Source organism: Gossypium hirsutum, chromosome D10 (assembly GCF_007990345.1).
Source record: "Gossypium hirsutum isolate 1008001.06 chromosome D10, Gossypium_hirsutum_v2.1, whole genome shotgun sequence".
In the NCBI taxonomy this organism is placed as follows: Eukaryota; Viridiplantae; Streptophyta; class Magnoliopsida; order Malvales; family Malvaceae; genus Gossypium; species Gossypium hirsutum.
In genome coordinates, this window is record NC_053446.1 from 27,122,075 (window position 1) to 27,143,588 (window position 21,514).

The window sequence follows — 21,514 nt, forward strand, 5'->3', positions numbered from 1 at the left end:
CACAATGGAAGGTTCAAGGGTTGATGCCTACCTATGCAAATATCGAACATAGAATCTATCACCTCTTTGAGTCTTTAACTATTTGCGTGAGGAATATTATCGTTTACATAAACGACAAAACAGTTTAAGGACATCGCGTCTACTGGTCAGCTAGTAAAGTAAATATACTTTCACAAAGGAAAGTTCAAGGGTTGATGTCTACCTATCCTATGCAAATATCGAACATAGAATCTATCACCTCTTTGAGTCTTTTAAGTCTCATTGATCTATCAATTTCATTCATGTAGGGGATTGTTGGAAAATAATTATTGAGTAATGAATGATAATTGTATCTCTTAGTTTAATATTGCATTTTTTCATACAATTGTATCCTTTGAAAAAATGTATCTCTTGGTTTAATATTGAATTTTTTTTCTAATATTTGAATTTTTTTTCATTTATTATCTCTATTCACTCATGTCTATTAATTTTTCAACAAATCTCTTCATTCATTTCATCTCCTCTATATAAAGCCAAGTTAAGAGATTTCAAAAACATATCATCAAAACTATCAATATCAAAAATTCCTTCTAAATTTATTTCTCCTAGTAATAAAGAAAGGCAAGATTGTATTCGATTGATCACTATTGTTGTACTACTACTATGATCCTTTGTTGTTGTATCCTGTGTGACGGACATCCAACGTTACTCAAAACACTGATGAGAGCACGAGTCTATCTTAAGGAAACTGTTTATACAAGTCTCGACAAAATTCTTCTTCTAAGTTTTAACTTTGTCAGATTACAGGTATTCTGTTGTGTTACTGCTACTACATTGTATTGCATTATTATTGTTATTGACATATTAATACTACATATGATATCAAATTTTCTTACAAAATAACCAAAATAAAAATTTACCCATAATGGGAGAATTTACCCAAAAAAACAAACTAAACTCTAATGCTCAATAAACTTGATCATGTACGAATTGAGTTTTTTCTAATACTAATTAAATAAAATATATATATTTAAATAATCAATTAAACTCATGAGCTACGTTAAGATATTCGAAATCGGTTTGTAATAAAGTTCGAAGTCGCATGACAAGTACAAATTAGATGATGTTGAATTAACAAAATACAATATTTGTTCATAAATAGAGATGCAGATCATCTTTGCTGCAACATTAAATCATATACAACAATTGCATCTAAACAAGGAATTCGAAAGTGGCCAAAAACAAACACATGCAATTCCCAACTAGGTAAAATACTTTACCTCTTTGTTTCTTGGCCTAAACAAACTGCCTTGACTTAAAACCGACTAACAGCAAGCACGATATCAAACTTACTATGAAAATCATTGAGATGAAATGGTTTCACTTTGTTTATCTGCCGGATCCTTCACTGCATCAGGGAGGCTCTTTAAGACCTGCATTTGCAATGCAATATCAAAATACTTATTAGGAAAAAAAATAGTGCTATACGTCTACATTGCTCCAACTTCAGTTTTCTTGAAGTACTCACGTCCAACAACCATAGTTCGATGTATATCCAGACATGAGTATGGATAAATGACCCTCCAATGACTTTTTAAATACACAAAATCTTGAAAATATTTGAACATATGAGTCCAACAAAAACTCAAGTCCAAGTAACATAAATAGTAGCAATTGTAACAATGGGAACGTAAACTTACAATGAAGGCTGAAAATCCAAGCCTATCTACATTTATGATAGGAGAATAGAATATTATATTGAAATTGTAATATTACCTGGTATATTTGCCATGAAGCGAAAGCATCAGTTGCTGCATACTGTAGTTGCGCATTGGATAAAGGATATAACTCCCAGTTTCCCAGCCTAATTTTCTTGGGCTTCGGAAGCTGCAATACTCAAATTTCAATAAGATTTCCCAATGAAAGCATTCTGCCTCTATGCTCAAAGTGAAACCAAAACAAAATATCATGGTGGAATCTGAAAAGCTAGTACTATTTACCGAATGAGAACTAATATCATATTACGAGTACATAAGATGAAAGACTGCTTCAGTCTTCTCCAGGCTTTCAAATAGAAGAATTATACGGATACCTCTTTGCAAATAAACTCCTCTGTCAGAGCAGCAAGACTCCAGTGTCGGCAATCACTATCAAACTTTTGATTTGCTAGATCTGAAAGATCTTCCAAAGCATTAACAGATACTTTATAGTCACTGAACACCTTGACAGCATCGCCATCAATTGCAACTCCAACCTGTTCATTCACAAGCATTATTTCGAAAATGTATATAAACCTAATCAGAAATTCAGGAGTTTAGGTTGCCAATTAACAGATTAAATGTAAAGATATTACTTTTATAATTTCGGAGTCCTCAAGAAGAACCTGCAGACTTTGAGGTATTCCAGAATGAAAAATATGCATCACATAACAATACTGACTGTCACAACATATCTGCATCACCGCAGCCTTCCCAGGCAAAATTCCTGCAGTGTCAAAATTCCAAAGATAAACATTTATCCATGCAGTATTGTATAATGCAATTATAAGCAAACTCCTTGTCCCCTTTGCAAAAGCATAAAAATGAGTATAAAGTTTCGTTCTTATACATATAATTGAATGGGATGCAAGGATGCAACCGTAGTTTTTATTCCCAAACTAGGCAGCATTTTAACCAAACCCATCCACCCGACACGATGCAGGAAGAGGTTCTAAAGATGTGTTTGTAACACTTAGGGTGGGTTTGGATGGGCGATTGGGTGCCGTGCGGTGTGTTTAGCTTACTTTTTGTCTCACGATACAATATCGCTATAGTATCTAATCTCACCGTCACTATTATTTTTACACTAACCGCAGGTAAACGCACCGCCCATCTAAACCCACCCTTAGATTGAAATGTTAGCAAGTAATTAGTCCTCTGTTATCGTGTTCTAATCTGCAAAGTCCCAGAAAGTCATCCCCATTTCCCTTAAGTACATTCCATGGAATTTTCAATAAAGATTGCCACTTCATCAATATGATACGGCACATAATATGTGTTTTATACTTCATCACAAATGTGGATACAACTTGTAATTGTTTTAGTTGGATGATGAAGGGTGGTGGTCCGTCCTTTCTATGGTTCACCAATAAAATGTATTTTAATTATTAATATAAAAGTAAATTACAAATGCTCATTATATTTGGTATTGCATTATTTTCATTTATGTATCTTTATTTAAGACATTGTTAAAATATGCATCCACATACTTTTATCTAACTTTTAGATCCTTTTAAGCCAATTCCAAGACTTAAAAAGAAAAACCAAGCATGCAGACACATACAAGTGTTGGATATCAATACCAGAGTCCACACAAGCCAATGTCTATGGTACCAAACAGATAATACTTTTCATGAAAGTTCAAGAGGGCAATACAGAAACCAGATAGACAAGTGATATGTTAGTAGAGGTGGTCAACCAAATCAGTATATTTAGCCATGAATTCTGTGTACTAGTACAAATTCAATATGTGCATGTTTCAATGCTATACTAAATGCAATCTGAGAATGATCTAAATAGACCACTTCTACCAGAAAGTAGACAAGATAAGGGAAAAACATGAATATAAATAACGGTTTGCAAGCATACAACCATTTAGGTTATCACAGTTAAGAGTATTTCAATTAAAAGGAAATGATCGGTAATGGCAACAGCAACTCATGAAACATGGATTAAAGAGCTATATTGCTTTGACTCTTTATTTTACTAAAGTACCTGTATCCAACGCATATTTGGACAGGAGTATGGGATATGACCATTCGAGGATCTCCAAATACATTAAAAACATAGGAAAAAATTGAATATATCTGTGTTGGGAACTTACCCATATCCGGCACTCACACCTAAGGCCAAGTAATATAGGTAAAGAGTGCTTAGTTTCTGCTTTAAAAGAAATTATAGCAATGCTGCTTTATGGAAGAAAGGAAGAGGACAACACCAAACACAAGAGATATATATTTTGTTTCAAAATGTGGCATATCAGAACCGCTAAACATCAAAAAAAAAATTAAAACTACAAAAAAAAAACACAATGCCAATTCTAGCATAAGTACTCCATCTAGAAATCATGCAATTTGAAAAAAATTCCAACTTTAAGTCTCAATTCTTTAAAATAATGATCAAAGATACCTTAGGGAGGTTTCATATTAACTTAAGAAATTTTCACATTTATTTGTTTTCACACTTTTTTTTCTTAGGAAACAAACAGAAAGGATTATATGAAATGAATGTAACAATACAAGGAGGGTAAAGGAAGCAAACCTTTTTGGAAAGAGGGCTTCCACTCAATATCAAACCCTAAAGCAACTTGACCCATTTCTTTCTTCTTAATTTCAACAATTTTTAATAGCTCCATTGCAGCATTTTCTACCTCATCTTCCGTAAAGCTATACAAAATATGACCTCCAAATCTCAACGGCGGATATCTAAGCCTTGTATTAGCTGCCAATCAGAAAAATCAAAGGGTTTACTATTAGTTCATTTATTTTAATTAAAAAATGGGTAAAGTAAGGGATAGGAAATACATTGACAACGAGCGAAGGAAGACGGAAAAGAACGCGGGGGTGAGAGAATAGAATGAGGCAATTGGCGGCCGGTTTTGAGGTTATCTTGATGATGGACGGCGGACTTGCGTTTCTTGCTAGAAGATGAAGGAGGAGGAGGAGGAGGAGTGGCTTCAATGGCATCCATTAGTCGGATCACGTCTTCAGTGAAACGGTCGTCCCAATCCAAACTGAAACTATTGTTTTCTTTGAATTCCATTTCTATATCTGAAATGGAAGTGAGGGGCGGAATTAGAGGGAAAGAGAGCTTAACGTTCAAATTTTGTTAATGGCGTCTGGTAGAGTAGTCGATGGGCCGATTTGGAAAAGTTTTTGCCAGGACTTGAGCCCATCCCAGTCCAATTCGCACAAAATACTTTCTATATTAATATTCTAAATAAAAATCCTGACGAACTTTTTGTTTCTCCAAAATTTCTCTAAAAAAATTAAATTTTGAAAACATAAATACTAAATCTAAATTACAAAATTTATTTAATATATTATCTTTTTTTAAATAATATAATATAATAGTTCTATGAAAAATAATAGTGATCATTTTAATTACATAAAATTGAGTTATAACATGAAAGTAGATATTAATTTTATCTTCTGAATATAAAAATATTTAATATAATTAAAATTTAATTTGGAAAAACTTTTACACACTCTTAATTCTACTTAACAGAATATCTTATGCCATATGTTGTTCCCAGCATTAAAATTTAAATAAAATATATAAATATTTTAATAAATAAACATTTAGTATTTCTAATTTTATTTATATAAATAGAGTTATAACATGGAAAATAACCTAAGAATTAGAGATTTTTTTATATTTTAATATAAAAAATATTTTTACAAACTCCTAATTCTGCTTAACCGATCTTCTACCAAATTTTAATTCTAATTTATATTAAAATTTAAACATTGTTATAAATATCTTATTAAGTGGATGTCCATTATGATTAAGATAAAGTTTTGATATGCTTTAAATTTTAATAGTTTTTAGAATTAGATCTCTACTTTTTTTATACTTCTTATGTCTATAAATGAAGATTCTGATGAAGCATTGTAATCATCCTTTTGATTAATAAAGTACATTCTCTGTTGCTTTCATATTTTCTTTGTTCTTTATTCTCTCCATCTCTCTTTAGTTTATAATACGTTATCAGCACAATGATTCTCTATATTTTTTCAAAATCTTTCGAAGTCATCCAACATTAAACTTTCACCCTTACAAATTCATCTTCGGGATGTTGAAAGATTCAATCTCAGAATGGATTATGGTTTTTATTCCTGATCTTTGGTTTATTGTACAAGCATGGGTAAAGTATAGATTTGGTAAGAAACTTTTATATTTCGACCATATGTTTTTTTTTAATTAAGGTATGACTACTATTAATTTTTATTTGACATAAATTTTACATTCTGATAGTATTTGATTTTTGCCTTTCTAGGTTATTTTTTTTATGTAAAAGACATAATTGTTAATTATATATGTTTGTTATTAATATGGTATGTTTTCTCTATTATTAATTTTTGGTAAATAACTCTTTTTGAAGTGTTTTTTTAATTAAGTTATATTATGCATTATATTTAGATGTTTTGATTATTAAATTCTTGTTATTAAATATTCTTGAAATTTAATTATGGTGGAAAGTGTTATTAACCTACCATTGTTGATTAAAGGGAAATTTGATAGGATTTATTTAGTCTTATTAATTTGCTAATGTTGAATGACTGTATGATATCTTTTAAATTGAATTTATAAATATTTAATTAGAGCAACATAATATTTTATAATATATATGTGATATTGAAATTTGGTACAATGTGTATCGGATAATTTTCAAGCATCGTACACGAAAATTTTGATTGTTTATTATATGATTTTTACAATTAGATTATAAATGTTACTACGAAAACAAAGTTGTTTTACTAATTGTAATAGTGCTCGTGATTATAGTCAAGGTGATGACAATGATGTTAAAGATCTTCAGGTATATTTTACTATGTTTTATTTATTATGTTATGTTTATTATAGTTGGAAAATAATCATGACAACATGAATAGATAGATTTTGATTTGAAATCTCACGCATGTTTACGATAGTGATTATGAAAAAAAGAATCTATTGGGATGTTTATAAGTCCATCCTACTAGATTTGTTACATTCCCCGAAGTGAATGTAAACATAAAGAAAATAAAAGATATAAGTATAGACCACTAAAAGTGGAAACATAGTAATAAATAAGAGAACAATGAGAGTTCTCAAGATAACTCTTCAAAGGGTAAAGATAACTTATGTTATCAATGTGATATGAAATATTATTGGCCACATATGTGGCATATGCCCAAATATTTTATTTCTATTAATATTATTTGAGAAATGATATGAAAATGTAGTAATGAATTTTATCATTATAGATAGAAAATATTTATCTTATTTGGTACTAAAACAACCAAATATTATTTCAATATTTGATAGTACAACATTAGTTGAAAGCTCTAGAAAAGCTAATATATCAATATCTAAAAAGCAAAAAAGTTGTGATTTAATGCATTACTTTTAAAAAGATATCTGTAATGGATCTCATATTGAGATTGTGAATGAGAAAAATATTATATTTCATATGAATAAAAACTAGATTGGGTTATTAATTTATATTTATTTTATAATATTTGTGATATTCTTTTGTCATCATCCCCATTAAAGGATTGAAAGCAAAATATTTTACTGTGAAAAATTACTTATGAACAACAGAATATGATAATTCTATCTAAAGATTATTATGGTTGGATGCACTTAAAGTTGCAATTTTTTTAAAACTGTGAGTATAACTCTACAGTATTCAGAATAAGTTCTCAATTAAAATTACATGGTAAAATATTACTTATAAGAACTTACAAGAGAGAAAACTTATGAATGAAAAGTAATTGGTTATGTACCTGTTGTATACCTGGAAAATAAGATCCACTCTCAAAGTTTGCTATTAATAGATTTTTGGGCATTTGAAGATTTTGGCATATCTACATATTGTTATTTGGAAATTATGTTTACTGACTTAGTGACATTATAGACTTCACATTAATTGTAACAGCCTATTTTCAATGACATCAGAACAGTAGTTTTGGGACCACAAATTCGAGGTTGGAGGAAAATTTATTTTAATATTATTTTATAGCCTATGGTATGATTGGAATGTTGTATGAAAATTTCGTTAAGAAATTTCATCGATTACATGTCTAATTTGTTAAAAAGGACTAGATTGAAAAAGGTGCAAAACTTGTTAATTAAAAGAAATAGTGATTAAGTAGTCCAAATGGTAAATAAGGAAGGACTTTAGGCATAAATATGTCAAAAGTATTTAGCTGGGGCGGCATGGGCTTAAAAAGATGACAAAAATAGTGTGAAATAAGGGCAAAATTAGAAATTTTGTCAAATTTAAAAAAATAAATGAAAATTAAAGAATTCTAGATATTTCTTCATCATTTTCAGTTCTAAAAACAATCATTGAAGAGGTTTTTAAGTTGGTTTTTCAATTTTTCTTCATGTAAGTCAAATCCTGACCCGTTTCTTAAAATTTTTATGTTTTTGTGATTGTTACAATTAGGTCCAATTAACATTTACCTTAGTTTTTGATTTTATTGAAAATTTTGGAAGTTACAATTGATGATTTCATATGATTTTAGTTATTAGATGATGAATTTGAGGTGTTCATGGGTATTTAAAAGTGTTATATTAAAGAATTTTGAAGAAAACATGATTTAGAAATTAAATTGAAAAGATATTGAATTCATAGAAAATTTTGAATTTTATGGAATTCATGGGATTTCTGTTATCATGTATAAAAATTTCTAGGCTTGGAATGAAGATTAAATTTCATGAATTTCATTTTTCGAGCCTAGGGACAAAATTGGAATTAATCAAAAGTATAGGGGCAAAATGGTACTTTTGCTTAAGATGTGAATTGGACTGAATTAAAATGATGTTAAACTTATTTATATAGATTCTAAAAGATCAAATAAGGAGTTAGATTGAGGAAAAGAAAAAGTATCGGATCAGTAGATTTTTATACACGAGCAAGTGTCGAGGTAAGTTCCTGTAACTAAATTGTGTGCTTTTATATATTTGAATTAAATGTTGTATATGTGAATATTGAATTGATAATTGTTATGTTTATGAAATTAATTATATATCTGAAAAATGCTCGATAAAAATATTAAATCCCGTTTGAATACATGAAAATCAATTGGATACAGGGCTCTTGTATTGGTTGTGGTCTTGCATATGTTGCAGACACACCATAGTTCAAAAAAGCGTCCCATTATTAGCTCTCATGAGCTTCCCGTTATATGGTTCTTGTGAGCTTCCCGTTATAGCTCTTCGGAGCATCCCAATAGGTTGTGATCCTACATGTGTTGTGGACACACCTTAGCTCTTATGAGCATCCCGATATATAGCTCTTCATGAGCTTCCCATTAAATTGGCTCTTTGTGAGCTTCCCGATATGGCTCGCTTGAACTTCCCGACATATGGCTATCTAGAGTTTCTCGATTAATGGCTCTTCGGAGCTACCCATTATAGACTCGCATGAGCTTCCCGAATATGACTCTTATGAGCTTCCTATTTTAGCCCAGATAAGCTTCCCGTTTATGTGGTTTTATAAGAACTCCTGGATATGAGTTGACAGATTTACCATATTGTACACTTCGTGTGTACAGCTCATGTATCCATCGATATTTTAAATGATTTAACGGGTAAAGTTCTGATATGAGATGATATGAATTCAAGATGAGTGACTATGAGAAATACTTGATATTCAAATATGTGATATGTACATATTCATTGGAAACTTGAAGTGATAAATGTATGTACGTGGAATACTAATAAGCTCATCCATATTTCTTGGTATTTATATTAATTACATAACTAACTTGTTTGATGAGGATGTATATGTGTTTAGGTTATTGATTTCATTGATTTGGGTGTACTATGTATGCTTACTTTAAATGAACATAATTGGTAAGTTAAATTCCTGTTATACGAACTTACTAAGCATTAAATGCTTACTCTATTTTATTTCCTCTATTTATAGTTCTCGGAAGCTCGTAAAGGTTGGAGCGGGTCAGAGCAAGATCACACTATACTTCAGCTCTTTTTGGTATATAATAGCAAGCTTTAATTAGGATATAATGGCATGTATAGGTTAAATTGGTCAAATGTTGGCATGCATATGTTTTGGTTGTAAATAGCCATTGGAATGGCTTGTAATGGTCATGTTTTGATATATATATATGGTATTATCATGTTTGAGGTATGAATTTGATTATGCATTTATGCATTTGGTATCTAGGTAAGTATAAGTTTTGGAATGACATAATAATAAATTGTTTATTGGGGAGCCTAAGGGCATATTGATTGTATGTGTAAAATCTCAAGTTTAAGAGTTGGTTTTGGCTTGGTTTAAATGTCTTGAATTGGTTGGTGAATGTGTTAAAATGTTGATGTAGGTGGAATACTAATTTGGGTGAGACATAAGGCTTGAAAATGGCCTTATTTTGTCCACATGGGCAGAGACACAGGCATGTGTCTCAGTCGTGTGTGACACACGGCCTAGCACATGGGCATGTGTTTCGACCGTGTGTCCCCTGCATCTTAAAATTTCAAAACAATTGCTCAGCTATTTTCACACGGGCAGAGACATGGGCATGTGTCTCAGTTGTGTGTGTCACATGGCCTAGCACACTGGCGTGTGGCTTGGCCGTGTGTCCAAGTCAGTACACCCCTCAAATTGGATATGGGCTGGGAGACGGTTGTGTGCCTCACATCGAATGCACATGGCCTAGAGCATGGGCGTGTCACTTGGCCGTGTGAGCCACACGGCTTGGCCACACGGACGTGTGTCCCTTGCAACTAAGAAAAATTTTAAAATTTCATGAAAAATTCTCTGAGTTCCCGATTTAGTCCCGACTTGTTTCTAACGCATACATTGGGGCCTCAAGGACCCATTTAAGGGATGATATGATTGAATATGTTTAATTTTGAATATGAATAGTAAATGATACAAGTTATCTGTATTTGATATGTAAACTCCGATAATACTCCGTAATCCTGTTCTGGCGATGGACATGGGTTAGGGGTGTTACATTGATTTAGAAATTTCTAGTAGTAAATGTCACAATAGTACTTATATGTGGATACAAATTAAAAGGAATGATAATAAAATTATCAATTTGTTACAATTTAGTACAATTGAAACACATGTTAAAGTAAACTAGAAGTTTACTAATACAAATGCATGTATTACTTGGCATGACCAGTTAGACCATCCTAGATCATATACGATGCGAAAATTAATTGAGAATTCATATGAACATTCGTTAAAGAACTAGAAGATTCTTTAATTTAAAGAACTCTCATTAGTTGCTTGTTTTCAATGAAAATTGATTCTTAGACACTCACTAGTTAAAGTTGAGATTTAATTTCTTGCATTTCTAAAATGAATATGGGCCCATTCATCCACCATGTGGATGGTTTTGATATTATATGATTTTGGTAGATGCATCTACAAAATAACCACATGCGTTATCAACTCACAACCTGTCGTTTGCGAGATTGATTGTTTAAATAATTAATTTTAGATTATGCAATTAAAACAATTCATCTTGTTAATGTTGGTGAGTTTACATCCCAAATTTTCAATGATTATTGCATGTCAATTGAGATAAAAGTTGAATATCTTGTAGCTCATGTTCACATACAAAATGATTTAGATGAATTGTTTACCAAATGCCTCCAACTAATAGCTAAATCATTACTTATGAGAACAAAACTTTCTATTTCAACATGAGATTGTATTGATTTACATGTTGTACGCATCAAGCTAATAAATTATAAATACTCCCTATTACAATTGATTTTTGGTCATGAGCCAAATATTTCCCATCTTACAATTTTTGGATGTGCGGTATATGTTCCAATTGCTCCACCACAACACACAAAGATGGGTCATAATAAGATATTGGGAATGTATATTTATATGAGTCTCCTTATAATATTTGAACTATTAATTCGAGATTTAGTTATGACATGAGTTGCCAGTTTTCCCAACTTTAGGGGGAGAGGATAAAAAGCTGGATTAATAAAGTACTTGAAATGAATTATCAATGTCTAAGATCCTTGTACAAAGCAATGTGAACCAGAAGTTCAACAGATGATTCATTTTACAAATCAACCGCCAGATTCATTAAATCTCACATACCAATTGAAAATGCTCCAATACAAATTGATGTCCTAATAGGGCAAAATGTTAGTGCAAAAGAAAGTAATCCATGCCTGAAGTGTGGAAGATCGGTCGGTTCTAAATATAAAAATCCTCGTAAAAGGAAAAAAGCAAACATTTAAAATGGTCATATAGTGGAGGCAGGGGTTCCTGAAGAGACCCATGACATAACTAATTATAAAACTTAAGAAGAGATTCAGCTACCTAAAAGTGAAAATTAAAATGATGAAAATAAAGAGATCTCAATAAGTTATGTCAATACGAGAAAAAGATGGAACCGAAAAAAAATGTAGTTGTCGACAACAACTTTGCTTATAATATTGCTATTGAAATAATAAAAGAAAATGAGGATCATGAGCCTAAATCTATTGAGGAATGTAAAAATAGAAAAGATTGAAAAAAATGAAAAGATGCAATTCAAGCAGAATTAAATTCACTTTTTAAACGTGAAGTTTTTGGACCTGTAGTCCAAACACCTAAAGGTGTAAAGCCGGTAGGATATAAATGGGTATTTGTATGAAAACAAAATGAAATTTATGAAGTCGTAAGATATAAAGCTTGACTTGTAGCGCAAAGATTTTCACAAAGGCCCGACATTGATTATAAAGAGACATATTTTCCTGTGGTGGATGTAATCACGTTTAGATATCTTATTAGTATAGCAGTACATGAAAAACTTGGCATGCATCTAATGGATGTTGTTACATCCTATTTATATGGTACACTTGATAGTGAAATTTATATGAAAATCCCTGAAGGATTTAAAATCCCAAAAAAGATATAGAGTTTATTGAGAAAATTGCTCGATAAGATTAAAGAAAAGTTTATATGGATTAAAACAATCTGGATGTATGTGGTACAATCTTCTTAGTGAATACTTGTTAAAAAAAAAGGTTACAAAAATGATCCAATTTGGCCATGTGTCTTTATAAAAAGGTTTGGATCATATTTTGTGATAATTGATGTTTATGTTGACGATCTAAATATTATTGGAACTCCTAAAGAGCTTCAAAATACAGTAAATTGTTTAAAGAAAGAATTCGAGATGAAAGATCTTGGAAAAACAAAGTTTTATCTTGGCTTACAAATCGAGTATTTAAAAGATGAAATTCATGTTCATTAATCAACTTATTTAGAAAAGATATTAAAAAATTTACATGGATAAAACACACTCATTAAGTACTCCGATGGTTGTATGATCATTAGATGTGAATAAAGATCAATTTCGTCCTTGCGAGGATGGTGAAGAGTTTCTTGGTCCTGAAGTACCATATTTAAGTGTCATAGGAGAATTGATGTATCTTATAAACAACACAATACCTGATATAACTTTCGCTGTAAACTTGTTAGTGAGATTTAGTTCTTCTCCAATACGTAGACATTGGAATTGAATTAAACATGTATTTAGATATCTCAGAGGAACTATTGATATGGGGTTATTTTATTCAAATGATTCAAAATCCCTATTAGTTGGCTATGTTGATGCTGGATACTTATTAGATTCACATAAAGTTCGATCTCAAATAGGATATTTATTTACATGTGGGGGTACTATCATATCATGGCGTTCAACAAAGTAAACATTAGTTGTTGCTTCTTCAAATCATGCAAAAATAATTGCAGTGCATGAGGCAAGTTGAGAGTGTGTTTGGCTAAGGTTATTGACCCAACATATCCAGAAGATATGTAATTTTCCTTTACAGGAAAAAAATGCCAACTATCTTATACGAAGATAATGCAACATGTATCAATTGAAAGGTGATTATATCAAAGGTGATAGAACGAAACATATTTCACCAAAATTATTCTTCACCCATGATCTTGAGAAAAGAGGTGATATAAATATTCAACAAATTCGTTCTAGTGAGAATTTAACAAGTCTTTTTACTAAGACATTGCCAACTTCAACATTTGAAAGACTACTACACAAAATTGGAATGCATCGACTCAAAGATGTAATGTAATGTTGCCATTAGGGGGAGTTTAAAAACAAGTTGTACTATTTTCCTTTAACCAATGTTTTGTCCCATTAGGTTTTCCTAGTAAAGGTTTTTAACGAGACAACTTTTAATAGAAGATTGTGTACTCTTTTTCCTTCATTAGGTTTTTTATCCCACAAGGTTTTTCCTAATAAGGTTTTAACGAGGCACATTATCTATCAATGGACATCCAAGGGGGAGCATTATGAATATCTTATTAAGTGGATGTCCATCATGATCAAGATAAAGTTTTGATGTACTTTAAATTCTAATAGTTATTAGAATTAAATCTCTACTTCTTTTATACTTCTTATGCTTATAAATAGAAACTCTGATGAAGCATTGTAATCATCCCTTTGAATAATAAAGTATATTCTCTGTTGCTTTCATATTTTCTTTGTTCTTTATTCTCTCTATCTCTCTTTATTTTATAATAAATAGCCTTTAGTAGTTAGACACATTCAATCAAGTAAGATATAAGAAAAATCACTAATAAAAAGAATGGAGATTATTAACATTAATAAGATGGAAGTATATTAAAAAAAACGAAACATTATTATAATGAATCATTACTCTTAAATGTATTATTAATATAGTGTAAATATATTTTCTATTTATCATGAATCGTTATTATAATTGTTGTATGTTGTTTTGCCTAATTTTTGTTTTTTAATTTAATTGCTTTTATAGTTCAAAATTTCTATGTTATTTTTAATAGCTTGATTTATTTATTTATATTTATTTAATGTTTAATTGGTTTTTTAGTTAAATATTGATTTTATATTTAATTTAATTTTTTTATGGAAACTAAAATTTAAGTAGTGATGTTGCGACAAAATTTATTTGTTTTATAATGTTGTTTCTTTTAATGCTCTAAGTACATAGATAAGTAAATATGTATAGTTTTATTATTAACTGTAATACATTATTATTTTTTACTTTGTATTTTAATATTTTACTTAATATTTTTTTTTTTACTAATGTGGCTATTAATGGGAAATCAACTTTTTTAGTAAGAATGAAACGGAGTAGGATGGATTAAAGGAAACAAATTAGGATCGATAAAAGGTAAAATTATCAGTCATTAATAGGTAATTAATCTTCTTGATTAGATATTCTAACCTTAGTTTCATATAAATTTTTAATTTAGAAAAAATGTTTTAATAGTAAATAATTTTTTGTTTCGGGAAAAATGTTGAATAATTTTTAAATTTAGAATATTACAGCCGCGAGCCTTCTTTACTAATAATTGTTACAAGTACCAACATTATGAGTTATAACAAAAGACAAAAACTTACGATACGAGAAATTAGTACACAAATTTTATGCAGAAGGTGAATAACTTTTCCTCTTTTTATTTTCCAGAGTTTGGGATGTTAAATCAAACACCATTAATTTCTCTCCTTTATCCCCCCCACCCCACCCTCAAACTTTTCTAGCAACAAAAAAGAATACATAAAATTAGTACATACGTTTTATGCAAACTCTTATAAAGACAGAACAGCAAAAACTTGACAAAGATCATATCAAATTGACCAGTAAATGAAGACGCTTAAAACCGTACGTGGAAGGCATTTGCATCCTTCTCTTTTCCCTTTCTTTTTCCTTTCACTCATAAGACATCAAATGGGGGCAACCCAAAAAGTGGCAGATGCTGATAATAACATCAATTAGATCGTATGGTTATTTAGATCTAATCCTTGTACTTCATTTCGGACATCTTGAAGCCAGGCATATCGAATGAGGATGAGAACTTCTCAACATCAACCTTCAGCTCTTGGATCTCCTTGTTGTTGTCCAACCCTTTGTTGAAGTCCTTCAAAAGCTTACCATATTGCTTTTGGATGTTCAAAGTGATTGTCACGGCTCGGTGGAGGAACTCGCCTATCTGTTCAAAGTCCTTCTCAACCAAACCCCTTGAAGTCATGGCAGGTGTACCTGTCATGCATACACATCTCGCATCAAATGACCGTATGAGATAAAAATTTGACCAGACTTGCAAGTGTTAGGTAATCTCTCACTCGCAAAGGATTCATTTTGGTACGCTAACTTACCAATTCGTACACCTCCCGGAGCCAAGGCACTGCTGTCACCAAAAACAGCATTCTTGTTAACAGTGATGTTGCAGAGGTCACAAAGCTTCTCAACCTTGTTGCCTGTTAGAACAATGATAGAAAAAGATGAGAATTCATCAAAGGCAATTGTTCAACAACCTTGAGGCCAAGTAATTCAACTGCCATACCAGTCAATCCAAGAGGTCGGAGATCCCAAAGAACAAGGTGGTTCTCAGTTCCACCAGTAACAAGCTGGTATCCCTTGCCCATCAGGTACTTTCCAAGGGCAACTGCATTGGCCTTCACTTGTTTAGCATATGCCTTGAACCCAGGTGTCATGGACTGTTTCAAGGCAACAGCCAGGGCACCAATCTGGTGATTGTGAGGACCACCCTGAAGGGAAGGGAAAACTGCAAAGTTGATCTTGTCTTCAAAGTCATACACTGCATCTTCAGGTTGGCCCTTCTTTGGTGGCTTTGGTCCCTTGCGGTAGAAAATCATACCAGCCCTAGGACCCCTCAAGCTCTTGTGGGTGGTGGTTGTGACAATGTCACAGAACTCAAAAGGATTGTTTGCCTCCTGCTCGAACAATAGAATCCGTAAAAATTAATGACTTGAAATTTAGTTAGTGCCCAAAGGAATCTAAAAAAGCAAAAACAATTACTCGAAGAACTTCATATACCAAATTAATGTTGAAATAGAGATTGTGCGGTGAACTTTCGAAAGGACCTAACAGCATTAGAAAAATTGGTTTAGATCCACTCAAATCCCCATTGTTAATACCAAAAGCATTATTAGAAACGAATTCGGACTGAACCACATTAAGATTTCTCAGATTTGGTTTATGTTTTAATGATAAAGCACTTCATTTCTGAAATAGATTCCACTATTAGATCTGCAAGACAGCTTAAACTTTTCACCCCACGAGAAAAGAAAAAAGTACTAAGTTGAACACATTTTATTCAATTTTAATTTTCACACCCTAAAAATGCACTGCATGTATGCATTAAAAGACAAGAGAATGAAGCCATAGACAGACCTTGAATTTTTTTTATAAACTATGATTAATTTAATGCAAAATGAAGTCGCATCAAAACCCCAAATCCAAATGCTAAAGATCATACTAAATCACACAAATCCCAGATCCAATCCATAAAAATTTTAAAAACATATAAACAATTGAAATCCCAAATAAAAAACCCAGATCTCAAAGCCACCCATCAATAACATGTAAGATTAAAGAAAAACAAAATAAGATCCAACTAAAATTACATACCTGAGCAGCAACAAGGCCACTAATGTGAGCCATATCACACAACAAGAGAGCACCACACTTGTCAGCAACGGCCCTGAACCTAGCGTAATCCCAGTCCCTAGGATACGCACTTCCACCGCAAATGATAAGCTTAGGCCTGAAATCCAACGCCTTCTCTTCCAACTTATCGTAGTCAATGTACCCCGTAGTGGAGTTCACCTTGTAAGGCAAACTCTCGAAGTAAATAGACGTAGCAGAAATCTTCTTCCCACCGGAGGTATAATACCCATGAGTCAAATGACCGCCTGAAGGCAAATCGAGTCCCATGATCCTATCATGAGGCTGGAGAACGGCCGTGTAAGCAGCGAAGTTGGCCGGGGAACCGGAGTAAGGCTGGACATTGACACCCCATTTGGTAGGGTCGAGGTGGAAAGCCTGGATAGCGCGAGATCTGCAGAGGTTCTCGATCTCATCAATGAATTCGTTTCCACCGTAGTAACGGTTACCAGGCATGCCCTCGGAGTATTTGTTGGTGAGGGCACTGCCGAGGGCTTCGATGACGGCGAAGGAAGTGAAGTTCTCGGAAGCGATGAGCTCGATGCCGCGGCATTGGCGACGCTTCTCTTTCTCGATGAGGTCATGGATTTCGGGATCGACGGAGTCGAGGGAGGAATTGCCCCAACTGCTTACTGGATCCATTGGATTTCAGAGAAAATGGAGAAATTGAAGGGAATTGGTAATGGGAGAAAATTGGTGAAGACAGATCGGGAAGTGTTTGTAGCTCTGCTTATAAAAGAGTGTGATGAAGATGTGAGAGTACCATTATACCCTTTTTCTTTTCTGTGCCCGCTCGTGGTTGGTTGGTGATAGTTAAAACAAATTTTTTATATATTATAATTATTTAGGAATAATTTCAAATTTGGTACCTATACTTTCATAAACTGTTCAATTTGCTACTTCAGTTATCAATATAAATTTTATTATGATACATGTACTTTCATAAAATATCTAATGTGATACTTATTCTTTGAAAATATATAATGTGATACTTAAATTATCAATATGTGTTTTATTATAGCATTTAGTGTTAACATGGTTAGTGAATTGCTAAACTAGTCAATAAAAATTCGATATGTAGAATTTCTTATTTCATATTATCAAGTCCGCATTAATAATACAACATTACGTGAAAAATAAATAAAATAAAAAATAACTAAACATATAGTTAATAAAAAAGAAGTAAATACTAAACTTACATGAAATTACCTATACTTTCATGATTAATGAAAAATATTATTTTAAAATCAACAAAAATATTATTTCAAATGGAAAACACTTTCGAGAAGTTAAGATGGTTGTAAGTTTAGCCATATGCTTAGTTATTTTTTAATTTAAATATAAACTTTTGTTTTATTTAGTTTCCTCGTAATGTTATATTATTCATGTGAATTTGATGATTTGGAAAATAATTTTTACGTGTTGAATTTTCATTGGTTGGTTTAGTAATGCACTAACGGTGTTAACACCAAGGGTGGGTTTGGATGGACGGTGTAGTGCGTTTAGCTTATTTTTTGTCTATACTATAGTATCGCTACAATATTTAATATTATCACCACGGTTATTTTCACTCCAACCGCAAGTAAACTCATCGCCCATCCAAACTCACCCCAAGCATCATAATAGAACATATAGTGATAGTTCAGATACCATATTGGACATTTTCAAAGTACATGTACCACATTAGACATTTTATGAAAGTATAGGTACCAAATGTGATATCCTTTCTAATTATTTGTTAGGTGTTTATGGTTAAAATATCTTGTTAGTCCCTGTATTTTGACAAAATTTGAGATTTAGTCCATGTACTTAAAAAGTTAGAAATTAAGCCTTTCAACTGTTTTAATTTAACATCTTAGTCCAATTATTAAAATAGTAAGTATATATATAAAATTATATTGTCGAATTAGCATATTGATTAAGTTGTCATCTCAGTCCAATTATTAAAAGTAGATTATGAGTGAACGAAAATATTTTATATTAAAAATATATATATTATATAGACATGTTAACACATTATTATTAATTGGGTGGTTAGGGTCTTTTATATGTATCTATTAGTCTAAAGTTTGATTATCAATTTATGTTTTTCAAATGTTTTATTTAAAGATTATATAAAAATATGAAGAAATTAAAATACTCTTATAATAATATTAATTATCATTTAAGATAAGGGTATTTTAATAATTTCACAACTAAGTTGATGTCGAGTAAACTCGTAACATCAAATCAACTAGACACTTTATATGTATAGACAGTAAGTATTTTTATAATAAAAAAATTATCAATTTAACATGTTGATTAAGTTGTCATCATGCGAGGTGTCATATGATTAATGAAAAATAAGTATATTAAGTTGAAAATTTAGAATAGAAATTACCGGTGATGATAATAATTAGACTACAATTTTTAAATTGAAAAAGTAATATGATTGAATTTTTAACTTTAAAAGTATAGAAACATTTTATACTCATAACCCTTCCAACCCTTAAACCAGATAAAAACTCACTTAAGCGCACTCGAATCCATATCATTATAGTTGTTGCAATAACAACAATGTCAACTAAGTAAAGGCTCAATCAATAGTATTTGTGCTTTAATTTGATATAATTTGATACATCTATTTTTTTAATACCATTAGTTAATTCAAATAGTTGACAACCTTAATTATTTTGGTTAAAATTTCTAGGTTGAGTTTTTTTCCTTAAAATACTCATTCTAACTTATCACATCGAAGTAGATTTTTTTGTGTTATAAAATATGTTTTTAAGAAAAATACACACTAGCATTTTAATTGGAATAATTAAATATGTTAACTATTTGAATTAGCTAATATCATTGTAAAAGTAGAAATGCAAGTTATGTCAACTTAAAAGATAATGATTGAATCCTAAATGTTGGCATAGTAGAGGATCAATATTGCAATTTAACTATTATCTTATAATAGTTTATATCTATAATAGTATATATACATATATATATAAGCACGAGTTTAGGAAAAAAATTTAAACTGAGAAGAATATCTTTTATTTTTCTCATATTAGTAAATTCATATTTGAAAATTATTATTTAATAGAAGTTGTGAAATTTACAGGTGAAAAAAATTAAAATTTAAATTACAATTGTTAATTAAAAAAGTTGTGCTAATTTTAAAACAGAGTTATTATTTGAATAAAACTCTCAGTAAAATTGCAATAATTATAAGTATATTTTATAGTTATTAGTTTAAAAAAATTTAAATAAACAAAAGTTGTGCTAATTTTATTAATGTAAAATAGAGTTATTACTTTTTTTAACATGAATCTCTATCATATTTGTTCTTTTTTGACAAAATACCTAAAATTACTCATAACCCCTCCCAACCCTTAAATAGGAATATAATGTGTTTCAGCGCATTTGAACTTATGTCATCCTACACTGATACGAGTCACAAATGCCTTAGATGCGTACATGAAAGAAAGAGAAAATCAAGATTCATTTTCTTGTTTTCAAGAAAATCAAAAAACCGAATCTTGGCCCAATTTTGCTGTTTAGAGCGATTTCAAGAATCAAGAAAATCAAGATTTCAAATCTTGGAAATCTTGGTCCAATAAACCGAATCTTGCAGCCAAAGCACATTGGATCTCCGTTACGAGCATCAACGAGCCAATTTCGGTAGGAGATGGACTACAAGCCAAAGTTCTTGAAGGCAAGGCCCAATAAGAGGATTCCAAACCCAACCAAGAAGTCAAACCATACTTAGTTGAAAATCAGGCCAAATTGTTAAAGTGACCCAATTTGTAAAAATTTTAATTGTTTAATTTAATTTTTAGACTTTAGGAGTATTATATGTAAAAATTCGGCCCAAGCAGCCCATTAGAATGCCTTGGCCGAATTTCCCTCTTAAATTTGTTAATTAGGTTTTTTTAAAGTTTTCCTAATGAGATTAGGAAATAGTTATAAGGCCTATTTATAGGCATGGCCGGCCACCCTTGTTACACATTACAATTACATTGAAAATTTCAGTTTTTGCTGAGTATCAAATTCTCTTAGAGTTTTCTCCAAGAATTCTCTCTTGAGTTTCTTTGGAAGTAGTTTTAACAATCTTTTTGATTGTGGGAGCCATCTTCAACCTTCTTCTTGTCATTGTTCTTCATTGGAGGGGAGATTAGAGCCGTTTGAAGGGAGTTGTGAAATCTTTATCGATTTCAAGGCTTCTTAGGACTTTTCTTTATTCTTTTGCTGTTCATTCTTCTTTATTAAATTCTGCTTGTGCCGTTTTGTTGAATAATTTGGGATTAATTGTTCTTGTTTTGTTTCAGCCATTCCAAACTTCAAGATCTGAT

At 31.2% G+C, this 21,514-nt stretch overlaps 2 protein-coding genes across 2 annotated transcripts; both read right to left on the reverse strand.

The window, feature by feature from the left end:
* Positions 1 to 1,087: 1,087 nt before the first annotated feature.
* On the reverse strand, positions 1,088 to 4,919 carry LOC107914784 (Werner Syndrome-like exonuclease). Its single transcript, XM_016843811.2, has 6 exons — positions 4,541 to 4,919; positions 4,278 to 4,457; positions 2,333 to 2,463; positions 2,072 to 2,233; positions 1,756 to 1,866; positions 1,088 to 1,412 (listed from the first exon to the last, which is right to left on the reverse strand). Exons 1-6 carry the CDS (start codon positions 4,776 to 4,778, stop codon positions 1,341 to 1,343), a joined length of 894 nt encoding a protein of 297 aa, XP_016699300.1. The 5' UTR covers positions 4,779 to 4,919; the 3' UTR covers positions 1,088 to 1,340.
* A 10,415-nt stretch (positions 4,920 to 15,334) lies between these two features.
* LOC121222201 (serine hydroxymethyltransferase 4) lies at positions 15,335 to 17,985 on the reverse strand. Its single transcript, XM_041102288.1, has 4 exons — positions 17,154 to 17,985; positions 16,066 to 16,456; positions 15,878 to 15,979; positions 15,335 to 15,761 (listed from the first exon to the last, which is right to left on the reverse strand). The coding sequence occupies exons 1-4, from the start codon at positions 17,829 to 17,831 to the stop codon at positions 15,517 to 15,519; spliced, it is 1,416 nt and encodes a 471-aa protein (XP_040958222.1). The 5' UTR covers positions 17,832 to 17,985; the 3' UTR covers positions 15,335 to 15,516.
* Positions 17,986 to 21,514: the final 3,529 nt, after the last annotated feature.

Excerpts from the sequence above, each read along its gene's own strand:
- LOC107914784 (XM_016843811.2), bottom strand. The coding sequence starts at position 4,778 with ATGGAATTCAAAGAAAACAATAGTTTCAGTTTGGATTGGGACGACCGT. Across the intron at positions 2,234-2,332 it reads AGGACTCCGAAATTATAAAA|GTTGGAGTTGCAATTGATGG; the intron begins GTAATATCTTTA and ends GTGAATGAACAG. Across the intron at positions 1,413-1,755 it reads CTTCATGGCAAATATACCAG|GTCTTAAAGAGCCTCCCTGA; the intron begins GTAATATTACAA and ends TTGCAAATGCAG.
- LOC121222201 (XM_041102288.1), bottom strand. The coding sequence starts at position 17,831 with ATGGATCCAGTAAGCAGTTGGGGCAATTCCTCCCTCGACTCCGTCGAT. Across the intron at positions 16,457-17,153 it reads GTGGCCTTGTTGCTGCTCAG|GAGGCAAACAATCCTTTTGA; the intron begins GTATGTAATTTT and ends TTGTTCGAGCAG. Across the intron at positions 15,980-16,065 it reads CCGACCTCTTGGATTGACTG|GCAACAAGGTTGAGAAGCTT; the intron begins GTATGGCAGTTG and ends TTGTTCTAACAG.